The sequence below is a fragment of the Ovis canadensis genome, chromosome 3, assembly GCF_042477335.2.
Source record: "Ovis canadensis isolate MfBH-ARS-UI-01 breed Bighorn chromosome 3, ARS-UI_OviCan_v2, whole genome shotgun sequence".
Classification (NCBI taxonomy): domain Eukaryota; kingdom Metazoa; phylum Chordata; class Mammalia; order Artiodactyla; family Bovidae; genus Ovis; species Ovis canadensis.
In genome coordinates this window covers 224,328,894-224,346,427 of record NC_091247.1, presented here as the reverse complement: position 1 = coordinate 224,346,427, position 17,534 = coordinate 224,328,894, and the positions used below count along the sequence as shown (strand labels likewise).

At 56.4% G+C, this 17,534-nt stretch overlaps 1 protein-coding gene across 3 annotated transcripts; it reads right to left on the bottom strand.

The window, feature by feature from the left end:
• Positions 1–15: 15 nt before the first annotated feature.
• Positions 16–15,906, bottom strand: CSDC2 (cold shock domain containing C2). Of its 3 annotated transcripts, XM_069581676.1 has the most exons (5): positions 14,071–14,485; positions 6,212–6,407; positions 4,083–4,381; positions 2,649–2,771; positions 16–1,892 (listed from the first exon to the last, which is right to left on the bottom strand). In XM_069581676.1, exons 3-5 carry the CDS (start codon positions 4,256–4,258, stop codon positions 1,730–1,732), a joined length of 462 nt encoding a protein of 153 aa, XP_069437777.1. In that variant the 5' UTR covers positions 4,259–4,381; positions 6,212–6,407; positions 14,071–14,485; the 3' UTR covers positions 16–1,729. The 3 variants fall into 3 exon arrangements, with proteins under 3 accessions (XP_069437777.1, XP_069437778.1, XP_069437776.1); XM_069581677.1 differs by lacking the exons at positions 6,212–6,407; positions 14,071–14,485 and adding an exon at positions 15,537–15,906; XM_069581675.1 differs by lacking the exon at positions 6,212–6,407 and having other exon boundaries at positions 14,071–14,681.
• Between the last annotated feature and the right edge of the window lie 1,628 nt (positions 15,907–17,534).

The window sequence follows — 17,534 nt, the reverse complement described above, 5'->3', positions numbered from 1 at the left end:
AGCTCTGGGCCAGGCTGAGTCACAGTTGAGGGTTTATTGCCAGTGTCAGGAAGGATGGGGGATCCAGGAGGCTGGTGGGGGTCTCAGGAGGTCTGACTGGACACTGTGGGGCCATGAGTGGGGTGGCCCAGGGTTGCTGTTAACACAGTCTGCCTCCTGGTTCGTGCCTAAAAGGGGGGAGCCTACTCCTGGTGGGGGCGGGGGTGTCTTGGGGGTTCCCAGGAGTTAACCTGCACCAGTAAACCTTTCTCTGAGGAAGCCAGGGAGCCTGTTCCTCAGGTGAAAGGCTCCAGGCCTTGCTTGAGTAGGCTCAGCTCAAACTGGGGCCATTCTGAGTTTTAGGGGGCTGGCCAGTGCACCCCAACAGCTCTGGTCTCCAGCCTCGGGACAGGGATGGGGTACACATAGCCACAGGGCTGGGATCCTCCTAGACAGTCACTGACCCCCATCGTGGGCATTTGGGCCCCTCTTTTACTCAGACTGGGTCTCCTAAGGGTGACTCCCTGGCAAGCCCTCCTTTGAACCCCATTTTTTCCCCCACAGGTGATGTGTTCTCTGGAAGGGAGTGTGGTGGTGGGGGGGGGCCTGCTACCCAAGAGTGCACACAAACCCGTCCTGGTCAAAGGGGAGAGGGCTGCCACACATTTAAGGGATGGACAAGATCGGGACCACACCTTGGCCACTGGCCTGTTGGGGGCCAGCGGGAGCCTCTACCCCATGGCTTTGGGAACAGGGTCCAGCAAGGGGCCTGCAGGGCTGGTGGTCTCCCAGGCTAACGGCTTATTCTGGTGGGTGCCCCTGCCTGGCCCTGCCTGAGGGGTGTGTGTGTGTCTACCGCTGGGTCCTCGCAGCTGTGATGGGTGGGCATGGGGTTTGTGAGTCAGGGCAAAGGGGGTGGCTCCATCCAGGCTGGGGGAGCTATGCCCCCACCCCACTGAAGACCCTTAGCTCCAAGGAGAGCTGAGGCAGCGAGGCTCAGCACGGCCTAGGGTAGTGGACATGGCCTCAGTTTGGGGTTCACAGCCATTGCCAGGCTGCGGAGGAAGGGCTGGCCAGGAGCTCCCCACTGCCTCCTGCCTCTCCAGTGTGCTGGGGGGAGAGGAGGAAGGAGCCGGAGCTAGGCCTTGGCAGTGGGGGAAGGGGGCTGTCTGCCTCCAGGTTTCACCCTCTTCCCCTGCAAGAGGCCAGGGGGCTCCCCCAAAGCACTCACTGGCCTGGCTTCTGGGGGAAAGAGATCCAGGTCCCAGGGGGAGACCCCAGCCCAGAGGGGGAGGTGTGAGTGGCACAGGCAGAATCTGGCTTCCCCACAACCCCGCCGGCCAGGCCTGAGGCAGAGGCGAGGGGAGCAAGCTGGTAGGGCAGAGCCCACCAATGCCCTGACACCCAGCCCCAGGCCTGACACTGGCCCTCAGAGGCTCAGTGGACCCTGGGACGGGTGTTAGGAGGGCAAGGGGGTCCAATGCATATGTGGCAGGGAGGGGCGGGATGACAGCGCAGATAAGCAGAGAAGGCAGGTCTGGTGGCTTCCGCCTCGGTCCAGCTCACACAAGGGTCACGGGGTGGATGGAGGCCCACACTCATGTCCACAAGCACAGACACACAGATGTTCACATCGAGGCCACCCGGGGGACTGGCTCGGCCGGCGCGGTGGGGCGCAGGGCTGGCTGCGGCCCGTCTACCCTGTGTGGCTCCCTCCCTCCCTCGGCGGCTGGCACGGGGGCCCCCCAGCCTAGGAGCCCACAACCTGGCCGGACCACGTCTCGTGGGGAGTGTGTGGGGCCAGCTGGGTGAGCACCACCTCCACAGCTTGGAACTTCTGGTTCTTGGGCGGGATCGGGCACACCTTGTAGGTCACCTCGTCGCCTTCCACCGGCACGTACTCCCCCTCGATGCTAGTGGTGGGGAGAGGGGTGTCAGCCCAGGAGAGGCCTTGGCCCTGGACAACCCCTGTGGTCTGGTCTGAGGTCAGCCTCACCCTGGGTTTCCCTAGGCCGTGGAGCCAGAGCCAGACTCGTAAAAGAGAAATCAAACCTGCCCCTCTCTATAAAGCAGGGGTCCCCAACCTTCAGGCTCTAATGCCGGATGATCTGAGGTAGAGCTGATGTAATAATAGAAGCAGAGTGCACAATAAATGCAATGTGGTTGAATCATCCTGACATCATCCCTCCCCAGTCCATGGAAAAATTGTCTTCCATGAATCTGGTCCCTGGTGCCAGAAAGGTTAGGGACCACTGCTATAATGTTGAGAGTGTGAGAGGGACTCAGGGAGGTCCCCAAGGCTCAGAGCTCAGGGACTCCACAGGCCATGCCTAGCATGAGGGCTGGGGTCTAGACCAAGACCACCCCGCCTTTCCTAGCCTCCCTCCAGGCTGAAAGGCCCAGGGGCTGGCCCAGCCCTCTTAACCCCCATGGTGTGGGAATAGGATCCAGGACTCAGGCGGTGGGTCCCAGGGCTTCTGGGGTTCCCCCTTCTCCACCTGGCCCCAGCCCTCCTCCACCCCTGTCCCTGAAGGCCCTAGGAGCAAAAAAAGCTGCCAGGACCACAGGCTTCAGCCAATGAGGGCAGAGGCCTAAGGAGGCATTTTGGAGGCACTGCTGGGACCCTGTAGCAGGGCCCAGCTGAGAACGGGGAGCTGGGAGGGACTCACTCAGACACGTGCACGAAGATGTCCTCCGACCCGTTCTCGGGGGTGATGAAGCCGTGGCCCTGTGAGCGTGAGAACTGCTTACAGACGCCCTTGAACACGGGGCCAGCCGAGGCACGGGCTGTCCTAAAGATCGGGTAGGAGGATTGGACGTGTGGCCTGAGCACACTGCCCCCTGCGTCCCTGGTTGCCCCCCACCCCAGCCCTCCTGCGCCCTGCCTGCAGAGCCTGCCTAGAAAACCCTGCCCTGACCGGAGCAGAAACCACCTATCCTGCGACTAGTTCAGTCCTCTCATCACCCCACTGGACAATAAGGAGACAGGCCCAGAGAGGGAAAACTGGTTCTCCCGGGTGGCCCAGCAAGTGGGTCGTCTGACTGCCAGCCAGTTCCCCTCTTTGTACACAGGACCCTCCCCACCTGAGGCTGGTCTGGCTGACACGAATTCCTGTTGTAAGAATGCTGAGTGAAGAATGTGCAGCCTAGGCTTGAATACCTCCCAGAACAGGGAGCTCACTCTCTCCCGAAGCAGCAGTCTCCGTCCTATTCACTCATTGGTCATTCAGCCCTTCATGCATCAATTATTAAGCCTCTGCTCTGCACCTGGCCTTGGTGTGGACACGGGACAATCCGCACCTGCCATCAGACCCCTCCTTTGGCCAAACCAGCCTCCGCGTGGCCCCCACGAGTGACAGTGTTAGTCACCAGCGGTGTCCGACTGTGTGACCCCTGGACTGTAGCCCACCAGGCTCCTCTGTCCCTGGAATTCTCCAGGCACGAATACTGGAGTGGGTAGCCATTCCCTTCAGGGATCTTCCCGACCCAGGGATCGAATCCAGGTCTCCCACGCTACAGGCAGATTCTTTACTGTTCAAGTCACCAGGGAAGCTCAGATGGCTGGCACAAACCTCCTCTTCAATTTGACTCCCCACCCCCCCAGTGACCTAATTCCGAAGGCCCAGGGCTGGTCTCTGTCCAGACTGCCCACCTCTCTCCAGAGGTCAGCCACGTGCCACGGTTCTTGCCCAGGCTGTTTCATCCAGCAGGAGCACCCAGCTTCCCTCCTCTCCTGATACATCTTCCAAGGCCAGGTAGGATATCTTCCCCGAAGCCCGACACTGGGTCCTCATGCCCGACACTGGGTCCTCTCCCCCAACCCTGCCAGCTGTCGTGAACTGTGGACAAACTCCTCCTGTATTATAAGCAGTTTGTGGACTGAAGTGTTGCCTTTTTTATCACTGGATCCCCTGGGGAAGAAGCTCCATACAGCTTGGTAGACTGAATGAATGAACGCTCGTAGTTACTAGAAGGTCCTTACACAGCTCCCCTGCCCTGGGGTGAGGGTAGCAGGGGATGGCGGAGGAAGAGACCGGACAGCCCCACCTGGAGCCCCATCCTGGGAAAGATCAGCAGAGCCTGGGCGAGGGGCTGGTACTCACGCTGAATACGTCCTGGTCCGTTTGGTGGGCAGGGGACTGGGCAGGTCCCGAGATGAGATACTGCCTCGCTCCCAGACCCTGCTGCCCTCCCTGTGGAAGGGAAAGGTGGGCCAGACAGGGGACTTGGGGGAGTGCAGCGGGGGCACGACCGCGGGCGGCGTAGGCTCCGAAGTCATGGCGGGGCCAGTGGGAGAGCCGGGTGGGCTCCCAGGCGCAGGGGCCGGTGAAGGGCTTGGGCGTCCTGACGGGCAGGGCCCGGCCTGGCCCTGCTCGGCGGCCTCACCAGCCACAGGCTCCGTCTGGAAGGGGGAAGAGAGAGGTACAGGTGAGTGTGGTCCAGGGTGGGCAGCTTCTGGACACACGTCTGGAGGGCTGGGCCTGCCTGCTGCTCCCAACCGTGAGTTCAGGCCACTCACAGCCCCTCCCTGACACAGGGTCCTCACCAGAAAGACAAAAGGGTCTTAGAACCTTGTAGCAGGCTGAACTGTGGTCTCCTAATAGTCACCTATTGAAATCTGAAGCCCTCAGTGTGATGGTATTTGGATATGGGACCGTTTGGGAGGTAACTGGGTTTAGATGAGGTAAGGAAGGGGACTTTCCTGGTGGTCTAGTGGCTAAGACTCTTTGCTCCCAATGCAGGGGGCCCAAGTTTGGCCCCCGGTTAGGGAAGTAGATCCCACGTGCAGCAATTAAGAGTTCTCGTGCCACAACTAAAGATTCCCAAGTGCTGCAACTAAGACCCGGCACAGCCAAATAAATAAAAAAAGTATTTACATGAGCTCAGGAGGGTGGGGCCCCCATTATGGGATCGGTGTCCTTAGAAGGAGAGACCCTTCCCTCCTCACCCCTTCCCAAGAGCTTGCCTCCTCTGCTCTTGCCTTGTGAGGGCACAGCCAGCAGGGGGCGTGCGTGCGTGCTAAGTTGCTTCATTACTGTTCCACTCTTGCCACCCCCATGGACTGTAGCCTGCCAGGCTTCTCTGTCCATTGGATCCTCCAAGCAAGAGTCATTTCCTTCTCCAGGGGATCTTCCTGACCCAGGGATCGAACCCGCATCTCGTGCATCTCCCGTGTTGGCAGGTTCTTTACTGCTGAGCCACCTGGGAAGCCCTAGCAGGGGGTGGTCTACAAGTTAGGAGGAGAACACTCCCCAGAACCAGACCATGCTGCCACAGAGAACTTGGACCTCTAGTCTCCAGAACCAGAAGAACTAAATGTCTCCATGGAGCCCCCCGTCTGTGGTGTTTTGTTAATGGTGGACTGAGCTGACTGAGACTAACCGCAAAGTCCTTCCAGCCTGTAGTTCAGCTCTTCAACTTGGGGGCCTAGGAGGTGGGATGCGTAAAGTGGCCGATGACCTGGAACACAGTTTGGCACAATTGCCAGCAGTTTCCAGTCTACAGACCTGGGTCTGAATCTCAGCTTTGTCACCTGTAACCTGGTGACCTCAAGCAAGCCACTCAACAGTTGCAACATGGCGGGTGGGAGTGTGCGCTCCAGACCCCAATGACCTGGGTTTGAATCCGTCTCTACCTGTTGGCTGTGCAGCCTTGGTCAACACTCATGGCCTTTGACTTGGCTTCCTGTTCTGTAAAATGGGAAAAGCATTGGTTCTTATTTCATAGAGAGGTCACTGTGAGGATTAGATGACATTCTATGTGCTTAGAACAGGACTGGGGTATGGTGAGCCCTTTGTAATGTTGGAGATTTTTCCTTAGCCCCAGTTTCTTCCTCTCTAAAAGAAAGTTGAGAATGCTTACCGTGCAAAGTGACTATGGCTTCAATGATTTAGTGCAGATACCCAATAAATTGTTATTATCAATGCTAATCAATAGAAGTTCCCCTGACAACAGCTCAGGGCCTGGATAAACTTTAAAAAAAAAATCATCCTTTTTATTTTGGGGGGGCTTCATTGGGTCTTAGTTGGGTATTTAGGATCTTTCTTTGGGCGATCAGGGTTAGTTGCCCTGAGTGTGTGGGATTTTAGTTGCCAGATCAGGGATCAAACCTGCGTTTCTCTTGCATTGAAAGGCTGATTCTTAACCACTCTACCACCAGGGAAGTCCTTCATCCTGTATTTTTCTCTGTGGAGGAAAAGAATGTAGTTACCCCATCCGTGCACCCACTCACCCTCAGGGTCCCCTGGGATCGGAAACTCTTGGGCTCCGAGAGATGCTAGACTATTTGTTGAGCCTGGAGCTGGTGGCCTGCCACAGCGGGGCCAGTAGGACGCCTGGACCAAGAGAGCTCCAATTTCACTGCATGTTAGCTGTTGGCTTGGGTAGCACTTCCTCCAGCCTCAGCTTCCTCTTGAGAGTCCCCTGGACTGCAAGATCAAACCAGTTAATCCTAAAGGAAATCAACCCTGAGTACTCTTGGGTAGGACTGATGCTGAAGCTGAAGCGCCAATACTTTGGCCACCTGATGCAAAGAGCCGATTCACTGGGAAAGACCTGATGCTTGGAAAGATTGAGGGCAGGAGGAGAAGGGGACAACAGAGGATGAGATGGCTGGATGGCATCACCAACTCAATGGACATGAGTTTGAGCAAACTCCAGGAGATGGTGAAAGACAGGGAAGCCTGGCGTGCTGCAGTCCATGGGGTCGCAAAGAGCAGGACACGACTGAGTGACTGAACAGCCACAGCTTCCTCACCTGCACAATGGAGCTGAGACACCCTGCCTCACTCCCTCATGGGCTATGGTGAGGCTTGACTAAGCAGGGATGCAAAGAGTTGCCCATGGCCCATGACATATAGGAGTGAGGGTGACAGGCTCTCCATCCCCTCACCCCCATTCCTTCACTCCCCCCACCACCCTGGGACCAGAGGTGAACCTCTGAGCTAAGTCTATTTCTGACCTCCATCTCTGCCCTGCCCCCTGCAAACCCATAGTTTCCAGGGAAGAGTTTAAGACGCCTTCGGACTCCAGAGCCCTGCATGGACCGGAATAGCTGAGGAGTCACCGCCACTCAACTCCCTGGCAGGTCTCCTGGCCACTGTTCAATGTCCTACAGCAGGTGGGACTTTTCTGGGTCAAGGGGATGAGCTGGCTCTGCCGTCCCTGGGGATGGAGATTCAGTGTCCCGCCCCTTCAGCAGGCCCCCAGCACATCCCATCCAGCCAGGAGAGCTGCTGCAGGGGTGTGGGGAGGCAGGCAGAGGGTCAGAATTGCCCCTCAGGGTCCCTCACGCTGAGGTGCGGTTTTTCTCTCTGAGCCCACCTGAGGAGGCAGGCAGGGGCCAGGTTTAGCATTGTTATCCCCATTTAGTTAACTAATTGTATTAATTTAATCAACCCTGAATATTCATTGAAAGGACTGATGCTGAAGTGAAAGCTCCAATACTTTGGCCAGTTGATGCGAAGAGCCATCTCAATGGGAAAGACCCTGATGCTGGAAAAGATTGAAGGCAGGAGGAAAAGGGGATGACAGAGGATGAGATGGTTGGATGGCATCACCAACTCGATGGACATGAGTTTGAGCAAGCTCCTGGAGATGGTGACGGACAGGGGAGCCTGGCGTCCTGTAGTTCGTGGGGTCGCAAAGAGTCTGATACAATTGAGCAACTGAACAACAACAAACTAATCAATTAACTTTTAAAAGCCGGGTATTGAACCCGCCCCCTTGGCAGTGAAAGAGCAGAGTCCTAACCACTGGACCTCCAGGGAATCCCCTTGTCCCCATTTTAGTGAAGAAAACTGAAGCTTCAAGAAGAAAAGCAATCACATAAAACCTTGCTCATGAATGTCCACAGCAGCATTATTCATAAAAGCCCCAAAGTGGAAAGAACCCAAAGGCCCATCCCCAGATAAACAGATGAACATGTGGTTTATGTCTTTATGTGGTTCCCGTGAAATAGAACATGATTCAGCCATAAAAAGAAATGAAGTTTTGATAGAGCTCTACGACAGCTGGACTTGAAACCTTGAACCTTGAAGCCATGCCGCTAGGTGGAAGAAGCCAGTCACAAAAGACGGCATGTTACCTGATTCCACGTACGTGAAATGTTCAGAAGTGGCAAGCCCATGGAGATGGGAAGATTAGTGGTTCTAGGGGTTGGGAAGGGCGAAGGAAAATGAGGAGTGACATCTAATGGGCACAGAGTTTCTTTTAGGGGGTGATGAAAATGTCCTCAAGTTGACTCTAGTGAGGTTGCATAGCTCTATAAATACGCTAAAAGCCACTGACTTGTCCATCATAAACAGATAAATTATATAGTGTGGGAATGATACCTCGATAACACTGTTAGGGAAAAGGCAGACAGGGAGCAAAGCTACCCAGGATGACAGCAGAAAAGCAGGAGGTGCCCTGGGGTGCACTCCTGGATGCCCCCTACCCTACCTGGGTGAGGGTGGCAGGTGGCAGGGAGAGAAACTCAGCCTCCCTTTCTCCAGGAAGCAAGGCGGTCCTGGGCTGCCCACTGCACGGCTTTCCCAGGCCTGGTATTGTGCTTGGCAGTGACAGCCTGTGCTGGGAGGTCGCGGGGGGTGGAGGGGAGGGAAGGGGGTAGGGGAGGGGCTGAGGCGGTCCACAGCTCTTGCCAGGGAGATGCAGCTGAGCTGGGCCCTGCTCTGGCCAGCCGGGCCTCCGGACCCGAGACTGAACGAGCCCGGCTCTCAGGTTCCATGCGATGCGGGCAATGGGGAGGGGTAAGGGGCACTATCCCAGGTAGGGGTGGAGGGTAGCCTCCTCCTTCCCCTCCCGCAGTGGGCCAGGCAGCAGAGGGGAAGGGGAAGGAGATGGAAAAACCAGCAGCGACAGAACATGTATGCCTTCCCACTCCCCATCCATCACCCCACCCACCCCGGGAGAAGGTGAGGAGTGGGCCTTCGGGAAGGAGTTGGGGCTGGGATCTCCCCTCTCTCCTTCCTCTGCTGGAAAATGAAGATTACGAGAGCCCCTCCTCCAAGGGCGTCAGTGAGGATGACACGGGATGGAGTGTGGGAAGCACTGAGTAGGTGCTACATGAGAGGGGGCTCCTCCCAGGCAGGGTGGCTGAGGTGGGCATGGGTTGGGGGGGGAGAGGGAGTGGGTGAAAGAAGAGACCCTGGAGCCAAACCCACCCTTTATTCTCACCTCTCCTGTTTTCCCAAGGACTCGCCCACCCACTAGGTCCCTGCCCTGCCCCTCACAGTTTCTCCTTTCATTTAGTTCCTGTGTCAGTACTTGAAGGCTCTTGCTATTATGACCCTATTTTGCAGGTGAGAAAACTGAGGCTCAGGGAGGCTCTCAATCACTCAAGGCCACACAGCAATTAATGTCTGAGCCAGAGCTTGAACCAGGGCAATCTGACTCTGGAGCCCTGGAGTGGGGAGTCAGGGGTCCTGGGTTCAGTCCTTGTATTGCTACCAACTTGCTGTGTGACCTTGGACAGAGTCTTTGCCTCTCTGATCTATGCCAGAGCCCTGGACTTGAAGAAGCTGCCCAGTGCAGGGTAGCCTGGGAAACTAGAGAGAGCCAAACAAGGGGATGCAGAGCAAGCCTCCAGCTCAGATTCTTTCTCCAGAATGTTGCTGCAGAAGGGGGCAAGGGAAGAGAGGGCTTTGATCGTCTGAATGCTATATAGTCTTTACAAAAAAGTCCTTTTCAAGTCTTTATTGAACTTGTTACAAAGCTGCTTCTGTTTTATGTTTTGATTTTGTGGCCACCATTCATATGGGATTTTAGCTCACTGACCAGGAATAGAACAGCACCCCCTGCAGCGGAAGGTGAAGTCGTAACCACTGGACTGCCAGGGAAACCCACAGAGTCTTTACAGAAATTATTTCCCACTTTTAAATCTCCCAGTTGCTGCAAAAGGTTGAAATTACAATTGTGTTCATTTTACAAATGAGGAAGTTGAAGCTCAGAGAAGTTACGTGACTTGCCCAAGGTCACACAGCAGGTAAGTGACAGAGGCCAGATCTTGTCTGAAAGCAAATGGTGTCTTCCTCTGAGGATAAGTTCCCAGAAGAATTTTCCCTGAGAAAGCAAAGGGGAAATAACTGAGAGCAGAGAACTAGATGTGTTCATAGAACATTTGGTTCAACTCAAACAGAGCTAGAGCCTGACCCCCGAGGGATTTGGTATGCCTGCCTGGGGCCATCTCTGGCCTGGAATGATGCCCTTCAGAACTAGCAGCTGGAGGGCAAGAGGACAGCCTGAGTCCCAGATGACCCAGGATTGACTCCTGGCTCTAGAGTATCCTAGCGGGGTGACCCTCCCTTAAAACAATATATCTACTTATTTAGATATTTGGCTGTACCAGATCTTAGTTGTGGTATGTGGGATCTTTAATTGCAACATGTGGGATCCAGTTCCCTGACCAGGGGTCGAACCCTGAGCACCCTGCACTGGGAGCTTGGAGTTTTAGCCACCGGACCCTCAGGGAAGTCTCAACACTTCCTCTTTGAGACTCTGGTGGTGGTTTACTAAGTCGTGTCCGACTCTTGTGACTCCGCGGACTGTAACCTGGAATTCTCCAGGCAAGAATACTGGAGTGGGTTGCCATTTCCTTCTCCAGAGACTCGGTTTACCCATCTGTCAAATAGCGTGAATCAAAGTCCCTGTCCAGGTTCCGAGAGGAGCCAAGGAGCTGTGTCAGTGGTGCCCGGAGAGTATTTTGGTTCTGACCCTGCCAGCCAAGCTCCTCTTCATTTCCCTGCATGCAGATCAAGCCCCAGTAATTCCGCAGACAAAAGGCCAGGGGAGGTAAAAATAAAACAGCAGAGCTGTTCAGAGATAACCCTAGGCAAGGTCCTGATACAGCATCATGGGGCTGTGAAGGGTGATTCAGCCACATCAGCAGGTGACCATCAGCCTGGTGTTGGGGCTCCTCCAATTATCCACTCCCCCAAAAGAACTGGGCAGGAGATGGCTGTCAGAGTCTTCTGTTGACCCTGTGAATCCCTTTCCTTTTGGGCAGGTCAGGGAAACGAAGCTGGCTCAACCACCCGGTGCTGTGAGACCTAGGGCAAGCACCTGCCCTTCTCTGGGCCTCAATTTTCTCCTCGGCTACATGAATCATCATTGATCCTGATGACGCATGAGGGTCACTCCACCTCTCCTCTGAGGTTGTCAAAAACACACGCGTAACTGAGTGTGACTGCCAGGCACTGGGACAACAAACAGAAGAGACAGCCCTGCCTTGAGAGAGCCCAGGTCCGGGGGGAACAGACAGACAAGAAGAACACAGGGTGGCTGGTCACAACAAGATCATGGCCACCATCGATGGATTAGTAACCACGTGCCAAGAGGTGTGCAAGCCCTTTGCCCCCTTTCCTCATTTATTCCTCACAACAGCCCTACAAGGTAATTATCATTATAACCCCATTCTTCAGAGGAGTAAACTGAGGCCCAGAGAGGTGAAGAGTCTTGCTGGGGTCACACAGCCAGTTGGGGCCTGCACTTTAGCATCCTGGTTGGGGGGGCTGGGACAGAGGCCTCAGGCAGGAGGGAGGGAGGGAGGACCTGCGCGTCCCTGCAAGCTCCCGCTGCCCCTGCAGAAGGAAGAGCGGGGCTTGGGGTTCTATTCCTGGCTTTGTGCTGACTCAGACCGTGACCTTGGGTGAGTCACTTGCCAACTACGGCAAGCTTAAAAACAACACCCTCCATAAAAGCATCCCAGCCCAAGCCCCCACTGAGAAGGGACAGACAGTGGGAGGCGTGGGTCTGATGGCTTAGGGGGAAGGACAGGGAACACGGGGTGATGGCAGAAGGGCTTTCCGGACTTTGAGGGCTTACCCAGGGTGGGCCTGAGGAAGGCGAGGAGACAGCCTCAAGCCCACCAGGCAGAAGCTGGCTCTTCCCCAGTGCCCCTGCCCTCTCCCAGCCTCTCAGACACTCCTTAAAATACATCAGTGCCAAAGCTACTGGAGCAGCTGGAGGTGACCTAATTAAACCTGGTTCTTTCCCTCTCCCACAGCGTGTGTGTGTGTGTGTGTGCATGTGTGTGTGCGCGTGTGTGTACGGGGCAGGCGCGGGGAGGGGGGGGCACTGCCCCAGCCAATACTCGAGCTTAATTGAGACCCTTTAACTCTCCTCCTTGTCATGTCCCCAGGTTGCCCTGGAGGGCTCCTATGATTAAGGCCTTTGGGCTTTGTGGGCATTAATGAGGGTATGGATGCCAGGATGGGCACCATGAGAGAGCCCTCACATCCCAGCCCCGCCGGGCTGTATGACCGTGGGCAAGTTGCTTTCCCACTCTGAGCCCTCCTTGGAAAGAGGAATGGACGGGTCAAAGTCACACTTAAGAGTGGCTGAGCTTGAACTCAGATGCCAGGCCACTTATCCTGGTGCCCATCATTTTGCTGGCTTGGGGCAGGGGGGAAGACCCGCCCCATTGCTTCTTGTCTCCCATCCTAATAGTCTGCGTGGACAAAGGTCTGAATTGCCCCGAGCCCTCTTCCCACCAGGCTTCAGATCCTGGCCACGCTAGTTGTGACCAATATGATCAGCTCGGCCAGGCCCTGAGCGCCCTCTGCTGGTGCCACTCCTGGGGACTTGCCTCCAGACCAGCCTGCGGGTTTCCCTCCCTCACCAGCCAGCAGTGTGGGACCCCCGAGTTCCTCCTAGGGAGGCTCCCCCCACGGCCAGTGGACTTCCGTGACCACTGCCCATCCCTGGGAGAAACCTCTGTGGCCAAGATTGTCCTCTGGCCTCTCCCAGGCCCTTGTGAGCTGGTTCCTACTTACACCTGTCTTTTCTTTTTGTTGTTTGTTTTTGGAGGAGGGTCAGACAGACCCAGAGGGGCGGGGCAAATATGGGAAATAGATGTTTTTGGAAAAGACTTCAAGGAAACGCTGAGGGGAGGAGATACCCAGAATTTGGTGGGCTCAGAGGCTTCTGAGACAGAGCCAGGCCTGCAGGAAAGGCGCTTCATCCCCCAGGGGGCTGCAGACAGCCCCCTTCCCAGGGATAGGCCTCCCCTGGAGCTCTCGGAAAGGTGGCCCACCCTCTACTCGGGTGCACTTCCTCCTCCCCTCCCCCAGCCCCAGCGGATGAGGCAGTTCACAGTCTGTATTTATTATTGTTCTCGCTCCCCGCGGCCCCCTCCCCTCTCCCTGGGAAGAGTCTGCAGGCTGGCAGATTGGCAGGAACCTGCTGTCTCCCTTGTGGGTGCCAGCATCACCCCTTATCTCTGCCTGGACTCCTTGTGCCAGGGTCAGGCCACTTGGGGACTTGGCACTACTACCCAAGGCTGCCTGAGTACATGAATCCCACGGCACGGGATCCAGTGGACCCTGGCTGATCACCCCTGCCCTCCAGGGGCTGGGCCCTGGCAAGGGTGGAGGTCAGCTCGAGACCAGCCTGCAGGGGAGAGGAGTGGCCTTGGGAGAAGCAAAAGCTCCTGGTAGGGGTGGCTCCAAGGCCAAGGGGGAAATAAAAGCGTGGAGCCACCTCTCCAAGCCAATTAGCCCAATTATCCCCAACACATCGCGGAAGAAACAGAGTCAGGATGAGACAGCTGCTCCAGGTCCAACTGTCTGCTGGCCACCCCGCCCGCCCCCCCCACCCCTGACGGTCCCTCCCTGGCCCCAGCCCCAAATTCCAGGGGGAACGATCCATGTCGCTCCCTGCTGCACTCTGCTTTCAGCGTCTGGTAGGAACCCAATTATTCTCCAGTCATTTCTCTCCCCTCTGGTTCCCAGACAGGAGGCTGCGGCTACAGCTTGGCAGGTGTCTGCTGTTCTCTGCCTCTTGAGCCAGACATAAGTCCCAGACACACACACACACATACCCACACCCTTTCACAGGGAACCATGCAGCCTCAGCTTCCCCTGGGGGCCAGGCAGAGCAAGGGAGGGGGGCGGGATGGCCGGGTGGGCTCTTCCACGCTCACACATGCCTGCCTCTCCTCTGTAAACTGGACTGGGCTGGGCCAGCCCCAGGGGAGGGGGCCCACCTTCCCAGAGCACCCCACCCTCGCCATTGCACCTCCCTCTGCCCCCCCATCGTTAGAGCCAGTTTCCAGGGCCGGAGCGCCTGAGGCCCCAGGGTCTAGCCCCTTACCTCTCTCTGACGGCCAAGGTCCCACACAGCCTCCCGCAGCCGTTCAGACTCGGCCTCTCTCTGGCGTGCTTGGAGCTGATGAGCAGGGATGGGTCTGAGAGATGTGCTCTGTGTCTGACTCCGTGTGTGTGTGTGTGTGTGTGTGTGTGTGTGTGTGAGCATGCGGCACCTCAGGCCCCTCACTCACTCACACACGCCTTCCTCCTGACGTCAGGAAGAGCAGGAGGGAGGGACCGGGGTGGGAATTTGTACTCACTGCTTAAAGGGACACCGGGCCCCTGAGTCAGACACGGGCGATGTGAGAGAGTGAGCTGCGTCTCTCGGGGGCCCCGAAGCTTCTTTTTCTGGAAAGTGGCTTTTATTGCCAGGCCAGGGTATAATTTGCCCTGCCAGGTGGGAGTAGCTGCTGAGGAATGCAAGGGGGAAGAGCTTGGGGACAGCCTGCATTCCTGGCAGTTAGAGAGCAAGGAGGGTGGTGAGTGTGTGTGTGTGTTTGTCTGTGTGTCTGCCAGGAGGCTGTGGGGTGGACGGTGAGTCTGGAAGAGTGGAGGCCGCAGCAGGGCCCCAGGGACTCGCCAGCCTCCCTCTCCTTTCTGTCCCCTCGGCAGAGTGGCTCCTGCCCTCCACTGCTCCCTCCTCCCTTGGCTCTGGGCTCCTCCTCAGTGAACCCATGTGGGCAAGTCTAGTCGCAAGAACTCATGTCTTCCTCTGTCTAGCCCGTGGCAGACCCTGAGCTGTTTCTGCTGGATTGAACTGAATTGAAGAGGCCCCTAAGGGAGTGAAAGGTAGCTACACACACACACACACACACACACACAGACTCCACAGCCTGGGAAGGCCTGGGTGTGAGTCTCCGCCCTAGCGCTTCCAAGCTGGGTGACCTGGGCAAGCTTCTCACGACTCTGGTCCCCCATGAGCTCTGGAAAGCAGAGAAGGAGGCCCTTGCTGAGAGGGCTGTTGGAGGCTCCAGGGCAGCTTGTGTACAAGCCTGGCTGGAGGAGGCCCCCCCCAAAGACTGGCTCCTCGTTCCCCTACCCATCCCTTCTCCTCAGGAAAGAAGAAAGTCGGTCCTTCATATATCTTTAGTACAGCTGACGCAGCCTGGCATTTTCCAAAGAAGTCTTATTAAAATAAAAAGGAGCAGAGAGTCTTAAGGGAGACCAGAAAGATACAAATACCTAATAAAAGAGGCTAGCAAGAGGCACTGAGGGCGAGCCAGTGAGTTGTGTGACGTAGGAGTCAATGGACAAATGATGTGGTCAGAACTGCAGGAAGAGAACTTCTCTGGCACAAGGGTAGTGACTTTTTAAAACATATTTTTAAAATATCTGTGTATTTATTTAGTCGTGCTGAGTCTTGGTGTTGGCATGTGGGCTCTGGCCCCCTGACCAGGGTCGATCCCCGGCCCCGCGTAGGGAGCACAGAGTCCCTGCTGCAGGGCCACCAGGAAGTCCCAAAGGCGGTACCTGAAGTAGAGAGGTCCGGAGCTGGGCCAGCCTTGAGTCCTGATGGCTGCACAGTGGATCACGGGCCAGCAGAGGGAAGTAGTCAGGGAGGATCTCTCTGGAGTGATGATGTTTAAGCTGAGCCTCTGGTGACACGAAGCAGCCAGTCTTGCCAGGGTCCAGAGAGAACTGTGGGAAAGGGGGTGGTTTGTCCGAAGGCCCTCCGGTGGGTGTGAGTGCTGGCGTGCCAGGGCACTGGGAAGAAGGCTGGTGTGGCTGGAGGGGGCGCGGGTGGGGAGAGGTAGGCCATGAGTCTGGAGGCCGAGAGGCAGGGCCTCAAAGGCCAGCTCTGAGGACGCTGTGGCTTGGTCTGCTGTACACTAGGGCCGAGGGCCTTACCCCTCCCTGCACGTCCAGCCTCCCCTTCTGAGGCCCTCCCTGCCCCGCCGGCGGGCGAGCGTGTGCTGCGGCTGCCAGGCAGCCGGGAGCGTGAATGAAGGAGGCTGGGCTGAGGTTTGAAGTAGTATTATGATTATTCTCCATGAAGACGAGAGGGCACAGCTGTTCATTCAGGAAATGAGCAGCCCAAGGCACCACCCACCCACCCACCAGCAGCTGAGTAACAAAGAAATCATCTGCTTAAAACCAGGGGCTCCGCCATGCAGGCTATTTCTGTGAAAACCCAAGAATTCAAAAGCTCACCCCCTGGAAATCCTTCCTCACTTGGTGAGGCTGTAGAGGTGGGTCAGGAGAGAGAAGCCCCTTAGTCCTGTTGGTTCCGACTGAACTTTAAAATCCCCATTTTGTTACTGACGATCAGCCCACCCGTGGGGCCCCGTCCTAGCCTTCCACGGCCTTGAATCCATAAAACCCTTTAAGGTACGTACACTCCTCCTAAGGTGTTGGTGCCACTTGACAGATGCTGAAACTTCGGCACAGAGAGTTTAAGAAACTTAACCAGCACCACACAGCTGGTAACGGAGCTGGAATTAAAGCACAAGAATTCTGGCTTCATTATTATTGTTCTTTCTGCTGTATCACACTGTTCTGAAATGTCTTCCGTTCCCTGGACACCCATATCCTCTGCTGTGGGACTCATCTGCAGCCTGTACTAGCAATTTTATTTTTATTTATTTATTCATTTTAAATGTCACTGGTTTGTGCAGCCCTCCACAAGCCTCCTATTTATTTATTTACTTTTCAGTTAATTCATTAACTTGGCCACGCTGGGTCTTCGTTGAGGCTCATGGGCTCAGTAGTTGCCTCGTGTGAGCTTCGTTGCCCCGAAGCACATGGGATCTTGGTTCCCCCATCCAGGATTGAACCCGCATCTCCTGCATTGGAAAGTGGATTCTTCTTTTTATTATTATTTTATTTTTGGCTGTCCTGGGTCTTTGTTGCTGCATGAGGAAGTTCTGCATGTCGTGCCCTGCCACCAAAAAACAACAACAAAAAAACACTGCATATTCAAGGAACTTAGGGTTTCTGATGTGGCTGGTGCAGAGAATAGAAGGGCAGAGGCCGTGCTGTGTGGGGTCTGGGGGGATGCCTGACAAGAGGTCCGCTCCTCCATCTGAAATGAGACAGTGTCGCTGGCAGCCTCACGGCTCGTCCAGCATAGCGGTCAGGGCAGGCAAGCTGCTGGGGGTGTGGGAGGCTCTCCTGGCCTTGCCTGGGGCTGGAGCCTGCCCTAAGGTGCCCGGGTGAGCATCTCCTCGTGCTGTAGCTGCCTGGGTCTCCTCAAGCCACTAGGAGGAGCTCTTTGTGATGAGAAGGGGAGGGGGGGGTGGTCCCTGACCCACGGCCAGCCTCCCCTGCACCTTTCCCAGAGGACTGGGGCTGGATCAGCCAGGCTGACCCCCAGCTGACCTGGCCCTGGGATGGCTGTGAGGCGGGCCTGGATCAGCCATCTGCCCGCAGATACGCGGTCCTGAACACCTCCAGCCTTCCCAAATGAGTGCTCCCTCCACGCTCACCGTCCGAGCAAGGCCGTCCCCAACCGCCTTGGCCAGAGGGGCA